At 51.0% G+C, this 23,921-nt stretch overlaps 1 protein-coding gene across 2 annotated transcripts in view; it reads right to left on the bottom strand.

Moving 5' to 3' along the window:
• Nucleotides 1-1,090: 1,090 nt before the first annotated feature.
• Nucleotides 1,091-23,921, bottom strand: part of SREBF2 (sterol regulatory element binding transcription factor 2) — a 75,982-nt gene continuing 53,151 nt past the window's right edge. For both annotated transcript variants that reach the window (XM_032270163.1, XM_032270164.1), the window contains exons 11-19: nucleotides 22,991-23,160; nucleotides 13,621-13,789; nucleotides 11,703-11,820; nucleotides 10,414-10,523; nucleotides 8,788-8,920; nucleotides 7,074-7,242; nucleotides 4,296-4,481; nucleotides 2,491-2,602; nucleotides 1,091-2,026 (exon numbers count right to left, since the gene is read on the bottom strand). In XM_032270163.1, coding sequence (XP_032126054.1) covers nucleotides 1,806-2,026; nucleotides 2,491-2,602; nucleotides 4,296-4,481; nucleotides 7,074-7,242; nucleotides 8,788-8,920; nucleotides 10,414-10,523; nucleotides 11,703-11,820; nucleotides 13,621-13,789; nucleotides 22,991-23,160 — 1,388 coding nt within the window. In that variant the 3' untranslated portion in view covers nucleotides 1,091-1,805. The remainder of the gene's footprint in view (nucleotides 2,027-2,490; nucleotides 2,603-4,295; nucleotides 4,482-7,073; nucleotides 7,243-8,787; nucleotides 8,921-10,413; nucleotides 10,524-11,702; nucleotides 11,821-13,620; nucleotides 13,790-22,990; nucleotides 23,161-23,921) is intronic.

Raw genomic sequence — 23,921 nt, 5'->3', positions numbered from 1 at the left:
AGCCATAGATGTATCCCCTTTTTCAGTGAAAAACCATCCCCTCCCACCCCCAAAGAACAGTGAGAAAAGGCACAGGACATACACACGACACCCGAGCGGGCAGGGTCCATAAATTACAGTAAGTGGGGGAGGGGCAGGAGAGAAAGAAAGCAGGTGGGGTCCAAGCACACCCCAGGGACAACACGAGCTGACGCATTCCAGCCTGCATCAAGGGGCCCTGCTGTGAGCAGCCCCCAGTCTGTGTTGGGGCTCCTGCCCACCCTCTGCCCCAACCAGCTTGAGGATGAGCCACAGGGAGTCCAGAAAAGTGGGACTTTTTCTCCTAGGACCCGCATCAAGGCAGGGACCTCACTCCTAGTGTCCACCAAAGGCAACCTTCTGCCCACTCTGTAAAGAGGGGCTTGCTGATGGGGAGGGGTTGGGTCACCCTGGTTTATTTTCAGGTCAAGAATTAGTGATAAAAAGGCCAGGCATGGTGGCTCACGCCTGTAAACCCAGCGCTTTGGGAGACCGTGGCGGGCGGATCACAAGGTTGAGAGATCAAGACCATCCTGGCCAACATGGTGAAACCCCATCTCTAATAAAAAATACAAAAACTAGCTGGGCATGGTGGCATGCGCCTGTAGTCCCAGCTATTCAGGAAGCTGAGGTAGGAGAATCGCTTGAATCCACGAGGTGGAGGTTGCAGTGAGCCGGGATCATGCCACTGCACTCCAGCCTGGCAACAGAGCGAGACTCCGTCTTAAGAAAAAAAAGAATTAGGGATAAAAATACACAGCCTCAACTTACATAGGGTTACTTCCTGATAAATCCATCATAAATGAAAATATCATAATTCAAAAATTCATTTAATACACCAACAGACCAATTGTAAAGTTGAAACACGGTTGAAGCTGAACCACTGTAAAGTCGGGGCCAGTCTGCACTGTGGTGGTAGGTGTTGGGGTCAGGGAAGAGGGAACCTGGACGCCATGCTGAAGGCCCCTGGTTCCCAGTCCCAATGGGTGGCTTAATTTCTCCCAGCCCCCTGGGCCTACCCTAAGCTTGGGCTGACATCCTAGGAGGTGGGGAGTGGGAAGGAACAGGACAATTAAATAAGATACCATTTATTTCTTAAAAAATTAAAAAATAATGCCGACATAATTTCATCCATCCGCAGGCATGCCCCCTGCCTCCCACCAGCCTCCCAGAGCTTGGGTCCCCTCCTCCTCTGGCTGTCCTATGTAATAAAGGGAAAAACAATGAGTGGGCTCAGTCAGGCACAGGGGAGGGAACGCAGACCCGGGGAGGGAACGCAGACCCAGGGAGAGAATCAAGATGCCACAGCAACTCAGCCTCGCATCATGGCAAACCCAAGCACACTGATAGAAAACATTCGTATAAAAAGTGGGGAGGGCATGCCGGGAACAGGCCTGAGGGCTGCTGCTCCCTGGTGCTGAGAGACTACTATCTCCCAGAGAAAGCCTGATAAAAACTGAGGAAGCAAAAAGGAGAGTGTGAGGTTCAGGAGAAAGTCAGGAAGGCTGGAGGCAGGGGCTTGGCAGCTTGGGAGCTCCCCCTGCTGCTTTCAAGAACCAGTTTCTGCCCTGCCACCTTTCCTCTCATGCCCACCAGACCCTGGACCATGGGAATCTAGTGACAACAGCTTTAAGGGGCTCTGCCGAGGGGCCCACTTGCCTGAGGTGGCCCAGAAGCCTCGGCAGGTGACAGCTAGGAAGACAAGGCTCCTTCCTACCACTCTCAGTGGGAAGATGCTGGCGGGGAGGAACCAAGAAAGAGGTGGAGGGGCGGGCTGAGCCTGGTGGTCAGGAGGCTGCAATGGCAGTGCCACCACCCAGCTTGACAATCATCTGCTGGCAGTCATTGCAGGAGCGCCGGTCGCCCACCTTCTCCAGGGTGCGGGCAGCCTCGGCCAGCAGCACTGCCCGCTGGCCCGGGGAGGAGAGAAAGGAGAGGGGAAGGTGGCGGCAGGCCAGCAGGATAGCAGTGGCCCGCTCTCGCTGGCCGGGCCAGGCATCCACCTCTCCTGTGGAAAGGAGATATATGTCAGAACTGAGAGTCTGCCACGTAGCCGGTGCTGTCCCTCAGCGTTACCTGGACTCATTCACTCAACACTGACACCCATCCTGGGAGGTGGGGTCTGTTGCCCCCCCCAGTCCACGGAAAAGAAGTGAACTTGTCCAGTGTCCCACAGCCAGCCTGTGGTGGGGCTGGGGCTGAGATGGAGCCACATGGTCTGGTTGGAGCCTCTGCTTCTACACCTGCGCCTGTGCTCGGACCCCACCCCAACCCTCCTTCCCTGATCACAGCATGACCCATGACCACTCCCACCTCTGCAACCCACCAAGAGCGGTCTCAGGCTTCTTTCATTCTCAGAGAGGTGTGTTGGGCACAGCTGCTAGATGTGGGAGCTGGGCTGGCCCCTCCCCTCCTCTCTTCCCAGGGGGCAGGGCCAGCCCCAGCCTTCGAGCTGGAGAGTGGTGGACTCACCGTGCTTGGCGCTCTGTGTGGTGCGGCGCCGCAGACTGTGTTCCAGCAGCTGGTGGGTGCGGGTGGGGCTGGCTCCTGCCATCAGGCGCACGGTCGCTTCATGCAGGAAGACCTGGGGAGGTGCAGGGTGACATCCATCATACTCCTGGTCCCCACTTGTCTATGCTCAGGGTAGCTCTCCCTAAGCCATCTTGCCTGCCACTTGATGACATCCCTTCCCATACCAACCTGCCTTGCTCAACCCTGAAAGTAACCTCTGTTGTCCCCTATTCTGACCCTGAGCCAGGCGGGAAACCTGGCTGAGCTGCAGGAACGGGAGGAGAGGAGAGAGAGGCAAAGTGCCTGCTTTTCTCAACGCCCTGGAGGCTGCCGCCAGTTTGACAAAAGGACAGGTGTGGCAGGGACAGAGGGGTGAGGGAAACAGCTAGGCTGGTACCAGAGAGGTTCGGTACCCTCTTTCCTTCCGTATCTTTAGAAAGGAACAGAGTCTAGAGGCGTGCGGGTAAAAGTCTGCAGTGCTGAGGTATGAGCCACTGGTAGGTGAAGGGTAAGGCCGAAGTCTGTCATTTTTTAAGTTCTCAAGCTCTTTTTGATGCCTTTGTATCTCAGTCAGGGAGGGTCTTCAGTGCTGCCAGGTAGATTCTGGTCCTGGTAGGCAACAGGGAGCCACTGCAGGGCTCTCAGCAGGGAGAAGCAGGATGGAAACAGTATTTAAGAGGCGGCCTTTGGGCCTAGATGAGGTGGCTCACAACTGTAAAACCAGCACTTTGGGAGTCCAAAGCAGGGGCTTGAGGTTAGGAGTTTCAGACCAGCCAGGGCCACATAGCAAGACCACCCTCTTTATAAAAATAAAAATAAAAAGCCATTGATGCCAGCCATGCTGTGAGCAGACCAGAGGGCTGACCAGAGTGGGTTCTAGGAGGCAGGGGTGCCGTCCCAGGCCTTGGGGCACATGCCCTCTTTCCACGGTAAGGAATGGCTCTCTGATGACATTGTCTGCTGTGTCCATCTTGGCTTGCTGCACACAGTGGCCACAGTGCAACCCTGTGTGGGTCCTGCAGCACCTCAGGGTGATGGATGTGGAGGCCAAATACCAGGCTCTGTGGCAGCAGCCTTGCTCTGAGGCCTCCTCCTTCCAGCCCAGGCCGTACCCCCTCAATGACACTTCTGAGTCATCTTACTCAAATTCTTAGAAAAAAATACAGGTACAAATATGTTGAATACATTAAGTAACAATAAAAATAAACAACAAAGGAAATGGCTGGAGCCTGGCAAGCCCAGTCACAGAACTTTCCTCCAAGACTCAGTTCAGACAGTGTGGTCACTGCCAAGGGGATGTTACCCAGCAGAAAAACTGACGCCCCTAGCTGCTGTGAAAAAGAATAAACGTCAATTTCCCTTTACTGCGGTTCTAGAGAAATTCTGTCACTTTGCCAACAGTTATAAAAGTCAAAGTGGAGCTCAGGACCAGGCCAGGAGCCCTGATTTGCTGCCACTGCCCTCAGTGTCCTCCCACCCAGCATGTGCCTGGGGAGGTGTGGCTCCCTGCTGGCCCGTCTGTGGCGGCAAAGTATGACCTGCTCCCTGCCGAGCTCCAGGGCCAGGCACACAGCAGGCACTCAACCAATGTGTGCTGAACACAGGGACACATGGCGCCCAGCCCAGTGTTGGGCACAAGCCAAGCAGGTGCTCCACAGGTCACCAGGCTGACCTCAGAGGGCCCACTCCACAACCACATGCTGGGTTCTGGGCTCAGGCCCCACAAACTCCAATCTGCCCTGCCCCACCAGCCAGCTGGGCCTCACCTTGCGGTACGCTGGGCGGAAGCTGTGTGCCAGCCTGCGCAGGCTGCCCAGGTCCCGCTGGAAGCCCGCCAGTTCAGCGCCTGATGCGTGGTAGGTCTCCCCAATGGCCTGGCTGGCACTGGCCTGCTTTTGCCAGAGCGCTGTCCGCAGTGACAGTAACAGGTCACAGGTGAGTAGTTGGACCACCTGTGGGGTCAGCCATGAGAGAGGGGGGACAGGTGACTGGCCCATCCCTGAGGCAAGGATCCCAGCACCTACCAGGCTTCCCCCAGACCAACACCGGGCAGCTCTGGGAGGAAGTGGAGAGCCCCAGAGTCTGGCAAACTACTGAGGACATGAGAACAGCTCAAGGGAGAACCAATCCCTTCCATGGACCCAGGAGGTGGGAGACAGGCCCTCCCCATTCTGCAGGTGAGAAAGCAAGGCTCTGACAGGGACCATAGATTGTATAGGGGACACAGCACAGGCAGGTGGCAAGGGCAGAAATAAAACCCTTGTGGGTTGAAGGCACAGGTTCTTTCACTTCAGGGGAGCCCGACCATGGCTACCTAAGAGACTGCGATACCCACAAGGTGCCAAGGAAAAGCCTGAAATGGCAGCAGAGCCTGGAGCTGGGGCTGAGGGAAGGAGGAGGAGGAGGGGGAGAGGGAGACAGGTGTCTCAGAAGGCAGAACCGCAGAGTGGTTTGGTGCTTGGGGATTAGGCTGATGGACCTAGCTTTGCCACTTACTAGCTATGTGATCCTGGCGCAGGACTTAATTTCTCTGAGCCTCAGTTTCTTTATCCAAAAAAAAATGGAAATGGCACCACCACAGGGCTGCTGTGTCATATGACAAGACACTGCGTGTGTGCCACACGCTTATGAGGCTGGGCTGCCCGCCCGGCTCCCAGTGGCATACCCACATGACACTGAGCAGTGAGGAGCAGCAAGTCCATCTTGAGATGGGCCGCAAGCAGCCCTCTGGTCCAGATGAACTCTCTCAAGCTGAGCCTCACCTCACCCAGCCCTGGCTTTCCTCATTCCCAAGACACTGGGCCTGGGGAATTAAGTCCCTATGCTGATCCAGACCCTGCCCTGTCCCTGCACAAGGCCTGGATCCTTGCCTACAATTTTCCGGCTCTTGTCTGCTTCAGGAGGATGTGGATAAGGATGCCTCTCCTCAAACAAAACCTGGTGCTTCTAAACTGTGTGTGCTGCAGGAGTGCCTGTGGGCATGGGGGCAGCAGGCCTATGGCTGGATTCTGCCCTCCAAGGGCCACCAGGCTGCATGGGGTTGTCTTCTAGGCTCACTTTCCTACCTCAGAGCTGCTACCAAAGAACCCCAAACTGAGCCTGTGCTGTTTGGTTCTCTCATGAAGACAAATATGGAAGACTAATGGAAAGCCCAAAAGAGAAGCTGAGATGTGGCTCGCCATCTGCCTTTGGTCTTGGCAGCCCAGGAGAATTTGGGACTTTGGTCCCCTTCTCCCAGGAGGTCACCATATTGATGCCTAACTTAGTGCAGATACCTGATCAGTAGAGCGCACTACAGCCCAGAACACCTGGACTCAAGTGATCCTCCAGCCTCAGCCTCCCGAGTAGCTGGGACTATAGGCACACACCACTGCACCTGGCAGGACTTTTTTTTTTTAAGATGGAGTCTTGTTCTACTGCTCAAGCTGGAGTGCACTGGCATGATCTTGGCTCACTGCAACCACCACCTCCCGGGTTCAAGCGATTCTCTTGCTTCAGCCTCCTGAGTAGCTAGGATTATAGGCACATAACACCACACCTGGCTAATTTTTGTATTTTTAGTACAAACGGGGTTTCACCATGTTGGCCAGGCTGGTCTCAAACTCCTGACCTCAGGTGATCTGGCCACCTCGGCTTCCCAAAATGCTGGGTTTACAGGTGTGAGCCACCACGCCCAGCTGGTTTGGGCCTTTTCTGCACATTGCCTGTCCCTGTAGGGGTTGGCATGCTGTCCTGGGTTCATCCCAGTGCCAAGGCCCACTGACAATATCTAGCATGAAGTACTAGCCTAGCTACCTGAGATCAAACCCCAGGGAGTGGCTGAGAATCTGAACCTCCAGGACTCTGCCTGCCCTTCCCTCTCTGGAGATAAGGACACGTTCCCCAGGAGACCAGGTGAAGCTCCACTTTCAGCTGGGTACCCTCCCCTTTTTCCTGGGATGGCTGTGATTTAGTCCCCAACAGAGGCAGCAGTGCCCTCTATTAGAATCACCTCCCCAAGTAATGGGGCCTTCTGTGAGGACATGGTGGGTGTCTCGAGGGCCAGGCAGGCCTCTGTGATGCACTGTGGAAACATTGCATGGATACCACCAGAACATGCAATGCAACTACAATGCACCACAGCTGCCCGCCAGGAGGTGTGCAGTCAGCCAGACAGGCGCCCAGAGCAGTCTTCAACTCCGTTCATGTGCCAGGGGCAGGGGGCAGGGGTCCACTCCAAGGCTGCCTACAGAGGCCTGGAAAGTCATGCAAGCCGCTGGAACAAATGCAGGGTGAAGCCCTGGCCAGCGGGGGTGCACCTGGGCTTACAGATCGTATGGGCCAGCAGGACCTGGGACTCTGGGAGCCTAAGAAAGGTGCAGGTAGCAACATGCCTGCCTCAGAGACTGACAAGGGAGTCCACCTTTTTTTGAAAGGGGGCTGCTGTCTTGGTTTATCTATCTCTTGGACAACCCCACCTGCGAGGTCAGCATGAAGTGGGTGGGAGTGTTCTCGTGAACCAGGGCAGAGCACCTCCCCCAGGGGCCAGCTCAGCCCCCACTCACGTGGTTGAGGGCAGGGTCAGAGGTGGCGCCGCTGACGTTGAGGCTGCTCCATAAGTGGCCACTGGCCCTCTCGCAATGGCAGAAGGAACCCTGCTGCCCATCTGCTTTCCCAGAGAGTGAGGCGTGCATGGCTCTGCAGGCATGGAAGACGGCCTTCACCAGGGGGCTCCTGCAGCAGTGACAAGGGAGGCGAGAAGCAGGTCACTATGTATCACCTGTGTGACAGGTAGAGGAGCCCAAGCCAGTGACCACCACACCCCACACTGACATGACATGTGGGTCTGTCAACTGCAGTGCTACCATGATGGCTCCAGGCCACCAGCTCCAGATCTGAAATGCCAGCCCTGGGCTAGGGTTGGCTTCCAACCCTGTAACACGTTCACTCAATGCTGGAAGAAGTACAGGCTTCACCACTACGTCTGCTGCTAAGAAGCCATCTAAGATAGGCATTCCAACATGTGTGCCTCAGTTTCCTTACCTATAAAGTGGCCACAATAAGGTGTTGTACCCGTTCTTTAAGAGACCATTCCCCCAAATATATAGTGGTAAACTCTGTGGAGAAACTTGGTTAGTTTCTTTCTGTAGAGCAGTCTGGGGAGTAAAAGGGGAGGCTAGGGTTGGGGGGAGTTCTCATAGCATCCTAGTTCCTGAAGAGCAGAGGGACCCAGGGATAAGTGAATCCAGCAGGCAGCAGTGCCTGCAGGGGTGTCTTGGCTGTCCATGGCAGCTCTGCTGCTCAGGAGTGAGATGACTTTGGGACAACCTACCTGCTGAGCCTCAATGTCCTCAGGCACACTGACTGGGAGACACATACATACAGGTGGAATGCTACACAGGGCTGGGGCAGAGTAGGTGCTTACTAGTCAGAGGGCCTAAAAATGAAGCTATTTCAATGAATTAGGGTGTCACATCTACTTCAGGGAGCACAGGGCTTCAAGCCTGTGTATACTCACTCTTCTCAGCTCCTTCCTATGCTCCTGGTTAAGAGTCTCCTTGACAGGAAATGTTACAGACTTGGCTCTAAGGATAGGACCTTGTGGGGCCTTTCATCTGGGGCATTTTACAGTTTCTCTTAGAACACTCAGATCCAATTAGAAACAGCCAGGGAGTCAGCAGGCAGGGCTGCCCATCACTATGTGCCGAATGTCCCCAAGATGCAGACATAAATCTCCAAAGAGGAATGTCAAAAGCTCTCTGGTTATGCCATGTGCCAAAGGCTATTTTAGTTACAGGACAAGGTTGCTAGGGTTGATGGTGCAGCTGGAGGTGGCTGGAAGGAAAGTGGATAAAATGCTGGCACACAGGGGCAGGATGCTCCAGTACACGTGAGTTTTGGGGGCAACTGTGGCCTCTGCACTGACTGTGAGCCACCAGCACCCTGCCTGCCTCCACCACGAAGCTTCTGAAGGTGCTGGGAGCCACGCTGCTCTGTCTCTTCCTTTTAGCCTGTGGCGCCATGAAGGCTGCAGGGAGGAGGCAGTGCTGACAGCTGCTGGGACAATTATCGTGTTGTGCAGAGCAGGACACTTGCACATAGGACCTGCAGGCCCAACTTGAGTTCTCCATGGTGCCTTCACCCCTGACTTTTCTAGCTCCCCAACTGTCATGCAGTCCTGACCCTTAACCCCAACATGCCCACCCAGTGCAGCTTGCTCCCACTAACTCAGATAAGATTCCCCTAGAGAGAAGCGAGTGGCCAAGAAGGCTTACGCACTCTGTCGCTTCCAGGGCCTTGGGGACGCGTTCTACTTTGGTAAAATAAGAGCGCACAGCTGCATCATCTCCCTGGAGCCAGCTGATGGCCACAGTGATTGCAGACGTCCACCACCGACAGATGATGTCTGGACCTAGAGGGGAACAGCACCAAATGTACTCCAGCACCCACAGAGATGAGACCTGTAGCACTCAGAGGCTGCTACACTTTCTTCCTCAGAGGTGGGTAACATCTTTGCCTGCTGGCAATAGGCCAGCAGCCTCTGGGCTCCCACGCCCAGGATTCTGGTGTGAACAGATCTTGGAAAGTATTTGGCAATATGTATCAAGAGCCTTAAAAATGTTCATTCCTGGTTGGCTGTGGTGGCTCATACCTACAATCCCAGTACTTTGGGAGGCCAAGACAGGCGGATCACCTGAAGTCAGGAGTTCGAGACCAGACTGGCCAACATGATGAAACCCTGCCTCTACTAAAAATACATGAAAAAATTAGCCAGGTGTGGTGGTGGGTACATGTAATCCCAGCTACTCGGAAGGCTGAGGCAGGAGAGGAGAACTGCTTAAACCCCTGGGAGGTGGAGATTGCATTAAGCCAAGATCGTGCCATTGCACTCCAGCCTGGGCAACAAGAGCAAGACTCCATCTCAAAAAAATAAAAAAAGAAAAGTTCACTCCCGTTAAGCTAGTAATCCCATTTTTGGCAGTCTATCATAATGAAACTGGCTTAAAGAGAGAAAAAAGTTTAACACAGATGTTCACTGTAGTGTTGTTTTTAAGTAAAAAGATGGATACACCCTAAGCTTTCAATGGCCATAAAGAATATCTTCAAAGACTCTGGAACAGGCTCCTGTTAGAATATTTTAAGTCTCCTCTCACAGCCTTAGTTTTCTCAGCTGCAAAACGATGACAGTAGTGATCCCACAAAACCAGCAGGGATGGTCATGCTTCCCTCAACTTGAAAACAGAGAGGCCACAGGTCAGGGATCATGATGGGGTGGCTGATTTTCTGGGATCCCTCCCTCCCTAGGGAGAGCGACCAGAGGTAGCTTGGTAGCCCCAACATCCCCAGTGGCCCCAGAAACCCAAGAGTTGGCAGCTGATGTGCTATCATCCTGATGGCAGTTTAGGGACAGAAGCAAAGAAATGTCCTGGTGTCAACTTAGTGAGTGGACTATGCTGTGACCCTGAGGCGATCAGGGGCTGGGGGTGGCAGAGACGCCCAGATGAAAAGTCTCTTCTGCAAAGAGCATAAGGCCCAAGAGCTGCCTTGGGAGTCACTGTGCATCTGAAAAGTGACCCCCTCGCCTGGCCTGGTGCATGGGTCACTCTTTGCTTTTTCTTCTGGGCATTAAGAAGGATTGTCTCCTGGGCCACATAGCCAGCACTTGAGGAAGGCATTCAACCACTCTTTGCCCTACTTCTCTGAAAACCATTGTTTCCTGCCTGTGAGTGCTGTTTGGGAGGGGGTGACTGTGATTTGGGGCCATATGAGGTTCATAGGTATAAACCTGGGATCCAGAGAAGGGGCTGGCATCTACGCTCCTAACACCCTGGACCCCTGGGGCAAAAGCACTGTGAAGACCTGAATTAAGCACCCCGAGACTGTGGGCCAACTGCAGATGCTTACCCAGGGCAGATTTGAGCACGGAGCTGCTGGAGAGTGGGGGGCTCACAATCCCCACAGAGTCCACAAAAGAATGAAGTAATTTCAGGTACTCCAGAGCACTGGAGAATTCACTAGGAAGAAAAGAAAGGGTCTCATGTACCTCATACATCAAAACATATACAAGGCCCACCTCATGGCCTGGCTGTTCAGCTCTCCAGCTCTAAGACCCAATGGCCATTTCGGCCCCTTCCCCGTCATCCCAGGCACACGCAAGCGCTGTCTATGTGCACCCTTTGTACTCCCCAGGCATCCTTCCTCCGTGTCTCTGGGCTGTCATGACACTCTTCCCTCTACTGGAGGCCTTTCCCTAACATCCCCCACAGCCTACCCTCACTCCTCCCCTGAAGCTCCAAGTCGGGAGTTATCTCCTCCCAGAAGTTTTCTTATCTCCCAAGCAGGACTGCTCCTTGTATGAAAGTGACTTTGGGGCCAGGCATGGTAACTCACACCTGTAATCCCAATGCTCTGAGAGGCTGAGGCAGGTGGATCATTTGAGGTCAGGAGTTTGAGACCAGCCTGAACAATGGTGAAACTCCACCTCTACCAAGAAATACAAAAATTAGCCAGGCATGGTGGCGCGTGCCTGCAATCCCAATTACTTGGGAGGCTGAGGCAGGAGAATCACTTGAACCCAAGAAGTGGAGGTTGCAGTGAGCCGAGATTGTGCCCCTACACTTTGGCCTGGGCGACAGAGTGAGACACTATCTCAACCCCCGCCCCCACCCCCCCTAAAAAAAACAAAAAACAAAAATAAAAAAAGAAAGTGACTTTGGCACCCATCTGCCCCTCAGGTCTTACTCTGTGAGAGAAGGACTATGCTGAGTAACTATGTCAGAGACAAAAATTGCCTGGCACATTCCATGAGGGACTGGGTCCCCAAGATGTCCGGGCCAGATATGTCTCCCTTCTGCTGAACTTGCGGCATTTTATTCCCATCCCCTTTCAACAGGTCACTGCTCCCTACCCCAAACAGCAAAGCAAACAAATGAAATTCCTGATTTGGTCCAAGTACTGACTCTGCTTGGTAAAGGGATACATAAAAATGGATGCACTTGGTCTAGGAGGAAAGGCCAGGTGAGAGTTCATGTAGGGCTCTCATTTTTGAGAAGTTAAATACAAAGGAACCATTTGATTGCCCTGCCAACCCGATGCCAGGGCTGTTTCCCTCTAGGAGTGCAGGCCTTCAGGTGGTCCTGGAATTGCCTGGCTGGACAAGCCCTGAGGCAGGGGGACTGGTCTGGGGACCCTACCAGCTTTCCTCTTCCTGGTCTCCAGCCTTCTTCTTGGCCTGAGGTTTTACCAAGGACTCTATAGCTCGCTCCAGCAGGTTCTTGCAGAAGGCCTGGTGGACCTGGGCAATGGGATCGGCTGGAAAAGAGACAGGAAAGGAGGGTTAAATGGGGCTCATTTATAAATCCACTTTGTCTTTATGGATAGAAACTCAAAACACAGCCGTGCCTGTGAATGGGGATCAGATCCCCCTTCTCAACCAAAGCCCAGAATGACTGCGGTGAATAGTTGGTGGCTGGGGGAGAGTGTTCACTCCCAGGCTGAAGAGACCAGGTTAGTTCTGTATGAGCTCTGGTAGGGAGGGGGCATGGGGGAGGCTGCTGTGCCTCCTGGCACAGTGCTCAGTACTCCAAGGTTGGGAGCTGTCAGGTGGAGATGGATCAGAAAACAGAAAATGGAATGTCTCAGAGGATGTCTCTTCTCCATGTGGCTCAGGAGAACCACCGGGCAAGGAGAAAAAGGTGGTGGCTGCTCCCATGCTCATGACAACAAAGAACATGCTCCTGTTTTCCCAGAGCCTCGTCACGGAACGTGCTATCAGCAGTGACCTGTCTGAACTACTTAGACACAGGGCTTTGCAATGCTTGGACACTGACAGTTACCAGCAAGTTCATTTACTGGCAGGCCTGAAATCACTAGCCCCTTCTCTCTCCTCTCATGTGGCCAGGTATGTGGGATACATATGTGGCAGATATGTGGGCCTTGATCTAATGACCAGGAGAAGAAGGGACACTGATGAATGTATTCCAGGTAACAAGACCTGGAAGCACAGACTGCCAGAAATGACAAAGCTACTGGGAAGTCCATGTCTAGCCAGCAGGGGTGGGGTAGAAAGACTGAGGATTGCTTTTGCTTTCATCCCTTATATTTTGGTGTAGCACATAATTCCTCATGTTGAGCAATAAAGTTATTTAAAAAAGAAAAGAAGGCCGGGTGCAGTGGCTCATGCCTGTAATCCTAGCACTTTGGGAGGCCACAGTGTGTGGATCATGAGGTCAGGAGTTCAAGACCAGCCTGGCCAATACGGTGAAACCCCATCTCCACTAAAAATACAAAAATTAGCTGGTGGTGGTGGTGCATGCCTATAATCCCAGCTACTCGGGAGGCTAAGGCAGGAGAATCGCTTGAACCCAGGTGGCAGAGGTTACAGTGAGCTGAGATCATGCCATTGCACTTCAGCCTGGGCAACAGAGTAAGACTCCACCTCAAAAAAAAAAGAAAAGGATAGTGAACCCCCACGATGCTTGACACACACCCCTGAACCTGCAGAACCTCACTCTTTCCACAGACTCCCAATTCTGAGAGGGGAAGAAAAGTACAGCAGAAAGCTGAGAGCCACTGAGCACTCAAGGTCTAAGTCAATCCTGACCCGCCTCTACTGCTCCAAGGCCAGGCAAGTCAACTCCAATCACTATCAAATGCCAGGGACAGAAAGCCAGCACCTCCTTCCAATGCCTGGAGCCTCGTCCCTGTCACCACTCTCAGCAGTTGATGACTGCCTGCCACCTATTGTTCCCGAACTCTGGAGGCCAGGGAGAGCAGGGCTCACACATCCTTTGTGTCTCCAAAGCCCCAAAACAAGGGCTAAGAGTGACACTTGGTGCTTAATCACAATGTATCGCTGTGTGACGTAAGGACCATGGGCTCTGAATGTCAGAGAGAGCAGAGCTGCACACCCAGCTTAGCCACTGACAATTTCTGATCAGGCTTGTGACCTTAGGCAAGTTATGTGACCTCCCTGAGCTTCAGGTGAAACAAACAAACGGACTCAACAATACTGAGAGACAACCTGTGTCACCACATGTCTGCTACACAGTAGCTCTGTAGTACAGCTGGCATGGCTTTCTCCAATTCTGAACAGCTTCGAGCTGTTCTCACCTGGGTTCCTCTGGGCACAGTACAGACTCTCCTTGGCAGCTGACTTCACAGACCAGCTCCGCTCCATGAAAAACTTCTGGCCCAGGGGGTGGCAGAGCCAACGCAGGGAGTCAGGAACAGCGCTGGGCTCGGGGCCGCACAGGCTCTGGGCTCGGCTGAGGAAGTAGCTCTGTGGAAGGACAAGGACCGTAACACCAAGGTGGCAGAATGCTGGTTGCAGCCACGGTGGGGCCATCAGAAAGCACCACGGTGGAGATGGGCTTGCGGGGAGACTGGGAAAGATCAGTGCAGGGCTAGGACTCTCACAGGTACCTGGAAGTAAACCCCACCATGGAAACTAGGGCAAGCCCACCAGCGGAGTGTGTTGGACTTGGTGACTGGGTCGAAATCCCGGCAGGAGGGCAGGGAGCAGCCATGAGGCACGTGTGAAGCCCCTGCTGGATCCTGTCCTGCTGGGGCTGCCTGATCCTACTGCCATTCAACCTGCAGGGTAAACTGGGAGGGGAGTTTCCCAAGAAGGGGGCTCAGAGGCCCCCTGGCTGCTGTATTTCACCCTCGGCCTGTGAGTGCCAAGCCAGGCAGCCCCTTCTATTCTGCAACTTTTCACCATGTTGTTTTAATTATATATCTTTTAGACTATTTTAGGCAAAACTATTCTGCTTTCACTAATATTTCTTTTACTTTTACTTTGTGTGTAAAGTTTAGAAGAGTGCATGGCACATGGCCAGCGGTCAGGATCATATTAGATGGCACTGGAGTGAAGGGGCAGCTCGGAGGCCAGCCCAGGCCCCATGCAGGCAAGTATCTGTGTGCAGGTAGGTGAGAGACTCTCCCCGCAGGGTCAGCTTTGCAGCCCCCTACAGAAACTCCACAGCACCCCTGCATGAGCCCCTGATATGAACACCAGCCTTCGAGAAAGAACAGGGGGGATCCTGGAAAGCCTCTTTGTGGGACAATTCAAAGAGCCAGGGCCTCCTGTCTCCGGGCCCCTCCTCCACTTGCGGGGATAACATCATTGCAGGACCCCAGTGACAAGAACTGTAGGGACAATACTATCTATCACGTTTTCAGTTCTGTCATTTTTGAGAGAGGATATCTTCACAGTAACACTCACAACTTCCAACCCATAACCATTCCCTGAAACAGGCCAGGGTGAGTGAGGAGCTGAGGAGAGAAAGGCAGGAGGGAGGGAGACGCATAAGATAGGAAGTCCAGGGAGCCGAGGGGCGAGGCTGCCAGGCCAAGGCCCGCAGACGTCAGCCTCTACACCCAGCTCTTGCCCCCACAGGAGGGGAGCTGTTTCATGGTCTGGTTCAGTCTGATGGTTCTGACCTTTACTGGGCACTAAGTAGCTGTCAGCAAATGTAGCAGCTTCAGAAGACTTGAATGCCAGGGTCAGAAATAGCACTGTCAGAGTGCCACTCAAGGACACAGACAGAGAAGTCTGTCTCTCTTCAAGGGGGAACCTGGAGATATTGCCTGAATCTGAGAGAAAATAACCTGTTCTATAGACATATAATCTCATGGCAGCTTGTGGCATGAGGTGGGGCATTTCACTTACATTTCTAATCATGGGATCAGTGGCACTAATAGTCCTTTCTCCTCTTTGCTAACCAGTGTTGATACTGTATATTGGAGAACAAATGTAGAGGAACCTTGTGACCCTCCGCCAACCTTCCACAAAACACTCACTGAAGCTGAGCTGGTAACTGCAGTGGTGGGAGAACAGTAGCTGAGGAGCTGAGCCGGGATGGAGGCTGGCGAGGGTGATGTGATTCCAGGGCTTCTGAGGTCCCAGAACATTTAAATGGTTGGCTCCAACTCTCTTTCCAGAACAGCCTACTCCACATGTCCAATCAGCAAGGGAGCCTGGTGGCTGCTCCAGGAGAAACTGAGGACCAACTAGTCCCTCAGAAGGGCCCAAATGTCACAAACAGAAGCAGAAACAAAGCCTGGTCTAGGTCATATGGCAAGAGGAACCAGAAAGGGCCAGTGTGGAAATCACGAAGCTAAAATATATTTTAAGTTTAATTCTTTTGTGACAGGGTCTCACTTTGTCACCTGGGCTGGAGTGCAGTGGGCCATCATGGCTCACTGCAGCCTCAACCACTGGGATCAGATGATCATCCCACCTTAGCCTCCCAAGTAGCTGGAGCTACAGGGCACATGCCACCATGCCTGGCTAATTTTTTGTACAAATGGGTTTTTGCTATGTTGCCCAGGCTAGTCCTGGGCTCAAGCTTGAACCCAGGAGGCAGAAGTTGTGGTGAGCCAAGATTGCACCATTGTACTCAAGGGTGACAGAGCGAGACTCCACATCTCAAAAAAAAAAAAAAAAAAAAAAAGCCGCCGGGTGTGGTGGCTCACACCTATAATCCCAGAACTTTGGGAGGCTGAGGCAGGTGGATCACCTGAGGTCAGGACTTCCAGACCAGTCTGGCCAACATGACAAAACCCTGTCTCTACTAACTATACAAAAATTAGCTGGGCACAGTGGCGGGTGCCTGTAATCCCAGCTGCTTGGGAGGCTGAGGTAAGAGAATCACTTGAACCTGGGAGGTGGAAGTTGCAAATGAGCTGAGGTTGTGCCACTGCACTCCAACCTGGCCAACAAGAATGAAACTGCATCTCAAAAAGTATACATACACACACACACACACACACACACACACACACACACACACACACACACGTGGATGGCTTCTGTAAGGGAAATTGTGAAAATGGCTTTTATTTTCTTGGCATTTTAGTCCTATAATAATTTTCCTTAAATTTTTTTATCTTTTTTGAGACATGGTCTTGCTCCGTCATCCAGGCTATAGTGCAGTGGCACAATCAAGGCTCACTGCAGTCTTGACCTCCTGGGTTCAAAGCAATCCTCCCACCTCAGTCACCTGAGTAGTTCAGACCATACAAAAGTTAGCTGGGTACACCACCATGCCAGGCTAATTTTTGTATTTTTGGTAGAGATGGGGTTTGACCACGTTGCCCAGGCTGGTCTTAAACTCCTAAGATCAAGTGATCCTCTCACCTCAGTCTCCCCAAGTGCTGGCAATATAGCCACAAGCCACCATGGCTGGCCTAAAAAAAAAAATTTTTTTTAATTTTCCTAAATTTTATAGACACCAGGATTCTCCCCAACTGGGGCCTAGGAGCCTCTGCCCTGTAACTCATCTGCTAATTGCCTGATGTGAAAGAGGCTGTGGCGAGAACCCCACAACTGCCTAGATCCTGAGAGCCACTCAGTACCCCTGGGCCAGTCCCAACTCCAGTTGTGTCCCCTAACATCAGTCTAACCCCATGGCTCTCAAATCAGGTGCCAAGGCAGTCTGAGGTCCCAAAGCAAGTGATCAGGCAACCATAGGCTATTTTAAACTTTGGAGGAAAACAGTGACATTCGACATCAGCTGGGCACTGTAAGTGACTAGATGGGGAGAGGCTACAGCCTCAGCATTGAAATCACACTACCTTCCTTTGGATGATGTCATATCTGTCATAGTACTGTGTGAAAATTGATGTGGAAAGGAGAGAGTGGTGGTGGCTAGTCTGATCCCAAAGCTTGAAAAGGTGTGCACTGCTTGACAGCTGCATGTATTGGTAAGAAACACAGTGAGACCATGCTTGTGAATAGCTATTCCACTCCAGCCTGGGTAACAGAGTGAGACCGTCTCTACTTAAAAAAAAAAAAAAAAAAAAGGCCGGGCCGGGCCCAGTGGCTCACGCATGTAATCTCAGAACTTTGGGAGGCAGAGGCAGGCAGATCATGAGGACAAGAGTTTGAGACCAGCCAGGCACAAAGACCCCTGTGTATGCCCCAGCCCGCCCCTGCCCAGCACCAGGTGGACGCACAGAGGGCCGGCCGACCACCGTGCTGAGCACCGTGGGGGAGGCCCCGTCATGCCCCCCTCCACAGAGGACCCCGAGGCTCGGAGAGGGGTGACACCCCGAGACACCCAACTCAAACATTGCAAGGTGACCACAGGGATGGAGGGACATGGTGAAACCCTGTCTCTAAAATATTAGCTAGGTGTGGTGGTGTATGCCTGTAAGCCCAGCTACTCAGGAGGCTGAGGAAGGAGAATGGCTTGAACCTGGAAGGTGGAGGTTGTGGTAAGCTGACATCGTGCCATTGCACTCCAGCCTGGGTGACTCTCTGCCTCAAACAAACAAAATAGATATGTATATATAATATATATATATTTTGGATTCTTAATAACCATGATTTCTAAGAAATTACTAAGAATCCAAAATATCAGCCGGGCGCGATGGCTCACGCCTATAATCCCAGCACTTTGGGAGGCCAAGGTGGGTGGATCATGAGGTCTGAAGATCAAGACCATCCTGGCCAACATGGTGAAACCCTGTCTCTACTAACATATAAAAAATTAGCCGGGCATGGTGGTGTGTGCCTGTAGTCCCAGCTACTTGGGAGGCCAAGGCAGGGGAATAGCTTGAACTGGGAGGCAGAGATTGCAGTGAGTCAAGATTGCACCACTACACTCCAGCCTGGTGACAGAGCAAGACTCCGTCTCAAAAAAAAAAAAAAGAATCCAAAATATCCTCTTTTTTTTTTTTTTTTTTTTTTTTTTAACCTGAAATGGAGTCTTGCTCTGTCACCCAGGCTAGAATGCAGTGGCACGATCTCAGCTCACTGCAACCTCTGCCTTCTGGGTTCAAGCGATTCTGTCTCAGCCTCCCAAGTAGGTGGGATTACAGGTTTGTGTCACCTGGCTAAGTTTTGTATTTTTAGTCGAGACGGGGTTTCACCATGTTGGCCAGGCTGGTCTTGAACGCCTAACATCAGGTGATCCACCCACCATGGCTTCCCAACGTGCTGGGACTACAGGTGTGAGCCTTTTTTTTTTTTTCATAGAGACACGGTCTCACTACGCTGCCCAAGCTGGAGTGGAGTGGCTCTATTCACAGGCATGACCATAGCTAGCTGCAGCCTCAAACTTGTGGCTTCAGGAAATCCTCCTGCCTCAATCTCCTGAGGAGCTGGGACTACAGGTATGTACTACGACTCCTAGCAAAAAGTATTATTTCTTCTTTCAACTTCAAGTTAAGACAATTTAAATACCTATTAGGATGTTCAAACTTAACTGCTTAACAGAGGCCAGGTGCAGTAGTGCATGCCTATAATCCCAGGAGTTCAAGACCAGCCTGAGCAACATAGCAAAATCCTGACTCTACAAAAAATAGAAAAAAATGAGCTCAGTGTGGTGGTGTATACCTGCAGTTCCAGCTACTCAGGAAGCTACGGGGGGAGGATCATCTGAGCCCAGGGGGATTGAAGCTGCAGTGAGCCATGATCACGCCACTGCACTCCAGCCTGGGCAGCAGAGCAAGACCCTGTCTCAACAAACAAACAAAAAACAGAACTGTTAGGTATTTCTTTTGACTAAAGGACACCATGAAAAATCTGCAGAGACATAGTGAGTCGAGCAAGTTTGGGAACCTCTAGTCTAAACCACACTTACCGAGGCCAGCCCTCCTCTTGCCCCCAACACCTGGCTCATTTGCTAGCTAAATATATCTCACCAAATTCAAAGCTTCTTCCTTTATAAGAAAGTACTGTCTGAGTCTCTTTATTCTCTCTCAAGAGAAGTAAACAGAGAAGAGCAGCTGCTTTAGGGATGACAGTTCTCCTTTTTCCATCTTACTGAATATGCAAATTTGGAAATACTATTAAGTTTCAAATATTTATATCCTTTGACACAGCATCACCGTCTCTAGAGATTTAATCTGAGGAAGCTCTTACAGAGGTGTGTAAAGACAATGGCCAAAATATTCCCTATAGCGCCGTTTACAACAGCAAATGCTGGAAATAACCCAAATGTCCAGCAGCAGCACCAAGTACCTCTGCAGAATGAAGAGGCTACAAAGAAACACCCAAGATTCACTGTTAGGCAAAAAAAAGTGAGTGAAAAAAAAAAAAAAAAAAAAAAAGTCAGGGTTTATGGTATAATCACAATAAATTACATGCATGTTAGTATGTCCATGAAAGAATCTGAGGAAATACAGTACTGCTCACTGCTTGTCAGGCATACCAAATGTGTTCTGGGGGCTCATGGGCAGAGACGACTCTAAGGAAACCAGTGATCTTGATCCCCAGCTGCCACACACATGCCTGCCTCAAATAGGCTGAGTCCCTTTCAGAGGGCAGTTGCATCTTAGTGATAAGGAAAATTGGGCTTCTGGGATGATGAAAGATGAGCCTAAAATTAATGTAGGAAGGTAAAGGAGCAAAAAACAGTCACTAAATCTGGAAGACCAACACTTCCAGACATCAAGACATAACGGCCATTAGCGTTGGGTGGTGGGGGAACACTGGAACAGACTAGCAGATCAGGAGGCAGACCCACCGTACACAGACACTTGATTTATGAAAAAAAGGTGCCACCTGGTGCAGCAGGGGAAGGACAGTTTTTAAAATAACAGCCTCTGGGTCAGGTAGATATCCTTATGGAAAGATGTGTGTACAAGGAGGTTCACAGCAGCACTCTTCATAATAACCAAAACCAGAAGGCAACGAAGAAGTTCATCTGCAATAATCTAGTCATACAATGGAACACTATAAAGTATGAGAATGAACAATCTGTAATTCTACATGACAACATAAATGGTTCTTACACATTGCACAAAAGAAGTCAGACACAAGGCCGGGCGCGGTGGCTCCTGCCTGTAATCCCAGCAATTTGGGAGGTCAAGGCGGGCAGATCACCAAACCAGGTCATTTGGGTCGAAACCCTGTCTCTACTAAAAATACAAAAATTAGCTGGCATGGTGGTGCATGCCTGCAATCCCAGCTACTCAGGAGGCTGAGGCAGGAAAACTGCTTGAACCAGGGAATCGGAGGTTGCAGTGAGCCAAGATCATGCCACTACACTCCAGCCTGGCAACAGAATGAGACTCTGTCTCCAAAAAAAAATAAATAAATTAAAAAAAATCAGATACAAAACAGTACATACTGCAAGACTCACCTTATATTAATATAAAGTTTAAACAGAGGCAAAACATCTGAGGTGACTGGGATGGTGGTTACCCATGGAAGGCTGGAAAGCTTGGGGGAAGTTGCAGGTTAGGGATAGCAAGGGGCCCAAGAATGGCTTCCAACGTCTTGGCTCTGTGCTTTGAGCTGTCTGCTGGCTACATGGATGTGTTTACCCTGTGAAGTCACTGAACTGTGTATTTATGATTTGTACACTTTTTGACATGTATATTGTACTTTTTTTTTTTTTTTTTTTTGAGATGGAGTGTCATTTACTTCGTCACCCAGGCTGGAGTGTGGTGGTGTAATCTTGCCTTACCGCAACCTCTGTTTACTGGGTTTAAGCGATTCCCCTGCCTCAAACTCCAAAGTACCTGGGATTACAGGTGTGCACCACCATGCCTGGCTAATTTTTGTATTTTGTATTTATTTATTTATTTTTTGGAGATGGAGTCTCACTCTGCCACCCAGGCTGGCGCACAGTGGCCAAGTTTGGTTCACTCAACCCCTGCCTCCTGGGTTCAAGCAATTCTCCTGCCTCAGTCTCCCGGGTACCTGGGATTAAAGGTGCGTGCCACCATGCCTGGCCTAATTTTTGTATTTTCAGTAGAGAAATGGTTTCGCCATACTGGTCAGGCTGGTTTCAAACTCCTGACTTCAGGTGATCCGCCCACCTCAGCCTCCCAAAGTGGTAGGATTACAGGTGTGAGCTACTGCACACGGCCAGACTTCTAAGTGTATATTTTGATAAGTTTACTGAAATGAGAAACAATAGGCAGATTAAACTACAGTGACAGAATTCAGAAAAGTGGTTACCTTGGTTGGGGGCAGGAAGAAGCAGAAAGAGTGGGAAAGGCTGTGCTGGGAATGTCCTACTTCTTGATGTGGGCAGGTGTTACATGGGTGACTTTACTTCAAGATAAGTTAAAATGTGTACATTCTTCTGCACACATGTTATGTTTTGATAAAATGAATGTCTTTTAAACATTGTTGGGGAGCATGGAAGTTACAAATGTAATGACATCAGCCCAGAGCACTTCAATACACCGAATAGGGAAGAGACCTCATCAATGCCTCGTGCTCTCAGCCTAGATTCACCTTTCCCAGAAAGCCCATCCTGATTTTCCCCAAGATCAGCTCAGGAGCTCACCCTAGCTCACACTGTCCTGAAGACCTGGTCCCAGGAAGATTTGTTGAGAGAAGGTTGAAATGAATAGGAAAAATGATGTGTCTTCAGTGTCTGTGGACTCCCAGGTTGTCTAGCCACAGGTGAGGATGGGGTTCTTTCCCCACCTGGAACCCAGTCCTCCTCATGAGAAGGTCAATGTCAAAGTCTAGAAGGGTGGCTGTCTATATTCCTTGCCAGACTGTATGCTCCCTGAGAACAAGGCAAATGTCCTACTTAGAGAGGGTGCTCAGTTGTCTTTGCTGAATGAGTGAATCAAGGGATGAATCTCTTATCTGTGGTCACCAGAAACAGAGATAAGACACAGAAAGTACACTGGACTTCCCCACGCCCTTTGTCACCTAGACTATCGTGATGTACCTCAGGAAACATGTCACTGTCACCACAGGGTACGTTCTGATTCATTCTCAGCTTGCCTCTGCCATTACTGAGATACAGAAACAGAAATGTGACAATGCTGTTTTGAACATACTTGATGTATTCAGCAGTCTACCCACAGTGGGGCACAGAGTAAAACGTGCCTGTTTCTGCTAGAAACAGAGAAAGCCTGAGGTCAGCATGTTGTGAACTAGCTGATAACAAGGACGAGGGAATTACCCATTTGAGAGTTCCCAAGGCTGGCTCCTAGCCAGGCATATGGGGGGTGCTTGATAACCACAATCCCTGCCCTGGGTCTGACCTGAGTTCTTTGTAGATAGGCACAGATCTTCTTTATTTTTATTCTTTTCTTTAACTCTGTAGCTTGGCAAAGGCACTAGCTTTTATTTCTGGATTCACAGTGCTGTGATCAACACAAGATGCCCAATAAATACCTTTTGGGTAAATAAAAGAACAGGAGACATAACCAAGAGATTCTAAGAATTTTTATGACCACCTGAAGAGCAGAAAGTTGTATATTAACCCCCAAGTAGTATAGCTCTGCTATCTGTATCTAACCAATCTTCATATTACCTCAGGGCACCAAAATGTCCTGCCTACAAGGCTTATGGTTGTTAAGGCCACAAGGGGAGGAATTTTGGTCTGTTTTATTGGTTGCTGGGAGTACTGGTGAAATGAGCAACTGAATGAATGCCTACCCCTCTAGGTGGGCAGCACCTGAGGGTGAAGACGACCCATACCTGCTTTTGCATCTTAGCTCTTGGCTAGGTAAGTGCTCAGGGGAGGTTTACAGAAGGGAAATGAAGGGTACTCACAGCCAAGAAGCCCAGCTTGCCTCCACACCGCGTCTTGAGCCCCATGGCAGCAGTCAGGTGGATCTCAACCAGCATGCTTGGTGGGATCTTCTCCTCTGCACATTCAGCCAGGTTTACAGCACATAATGCCATGTGTACATCTGAACAGGCAGACCCTGCAGGAAGCTTCCCTAGGGTGGGCGGAAACAGACACTATCGTTGCTGGATCTCCCAAACCAAACTTTTTCCTGCTCTCTCCAGTACAATCAAAGTAAGGGAGAAACCAGGGGAGAAATGAGGTGAGCTTTGTGATCAGACAGGCCAGATCACAGGATAGGATGCCAGGCTCTATGACGTACTGGCTGTGTGTTCCTGTCTACCTCACAGGGTAGCTGGGAACATGGCACCCAGTTCTGTTGCACACAGAGCTGTCACGATTACAGGTTGTTGCATGGGACTCAGAGGTGCACAGTGCAACATTTCCCAAAACAGCATCAGCAGCAAAGGCATATTCTGTGTCTCCAAACATTCAAGAGAGGTAATGACATTTTTTTTTTTTTTAGACAAACTGATTTGAATTTATTTTCATTAAAAAAACCTTCTCAATATGGCTGAGCGCAATAGCTTGTATCTGTAATCCCAACACAATGGGAAGCCGAGGCCAGCGGATCACTTGAGGCCAGGAGTTCTAGAACAGCCTGGCAAACACAGTGAAACCTCATCTCCACTAAAAATAGAAAAAATTAGCTGGACGTGGTGGTGCATGCCTGTAATCCCAGCTACTTGGAAGGCTGAGGGAGGAGAATCGCTTTAGCCTGGGAGGTGGAGGTTGCAGTGAGCCGAGATTGCGCCACTGCACTCTGGCCTGGGAAACAGAGAGAGACTCTGTCCCCCCAAAAAAGAACCCACCTTCACAATATGCAAGCACACACCCTTTTGAGGGGGGAAGTGA

Source organism: Sapajus apella, unplaced genomic scaffold (assembly GCF_009761245.1).
Source record: "Sapajus apella isolate SASKATOON/1434 unplaced genomic scaffold, GSC_monkey_1.0 scaffold205, whole genome shotgun sequence".
Taxonomy (NCBI): domain Eukaryota; kingdom Metazoa; phylum Chordata; class Mammalia; order Primates; family Cebidae; genus Sapajus; species Sapajus apella.
The sequence above is the reverse complement of the archived record's forward strand: the minus strand, read 5'-3'. Positions and strand labels throughout refer to the sequence as shown.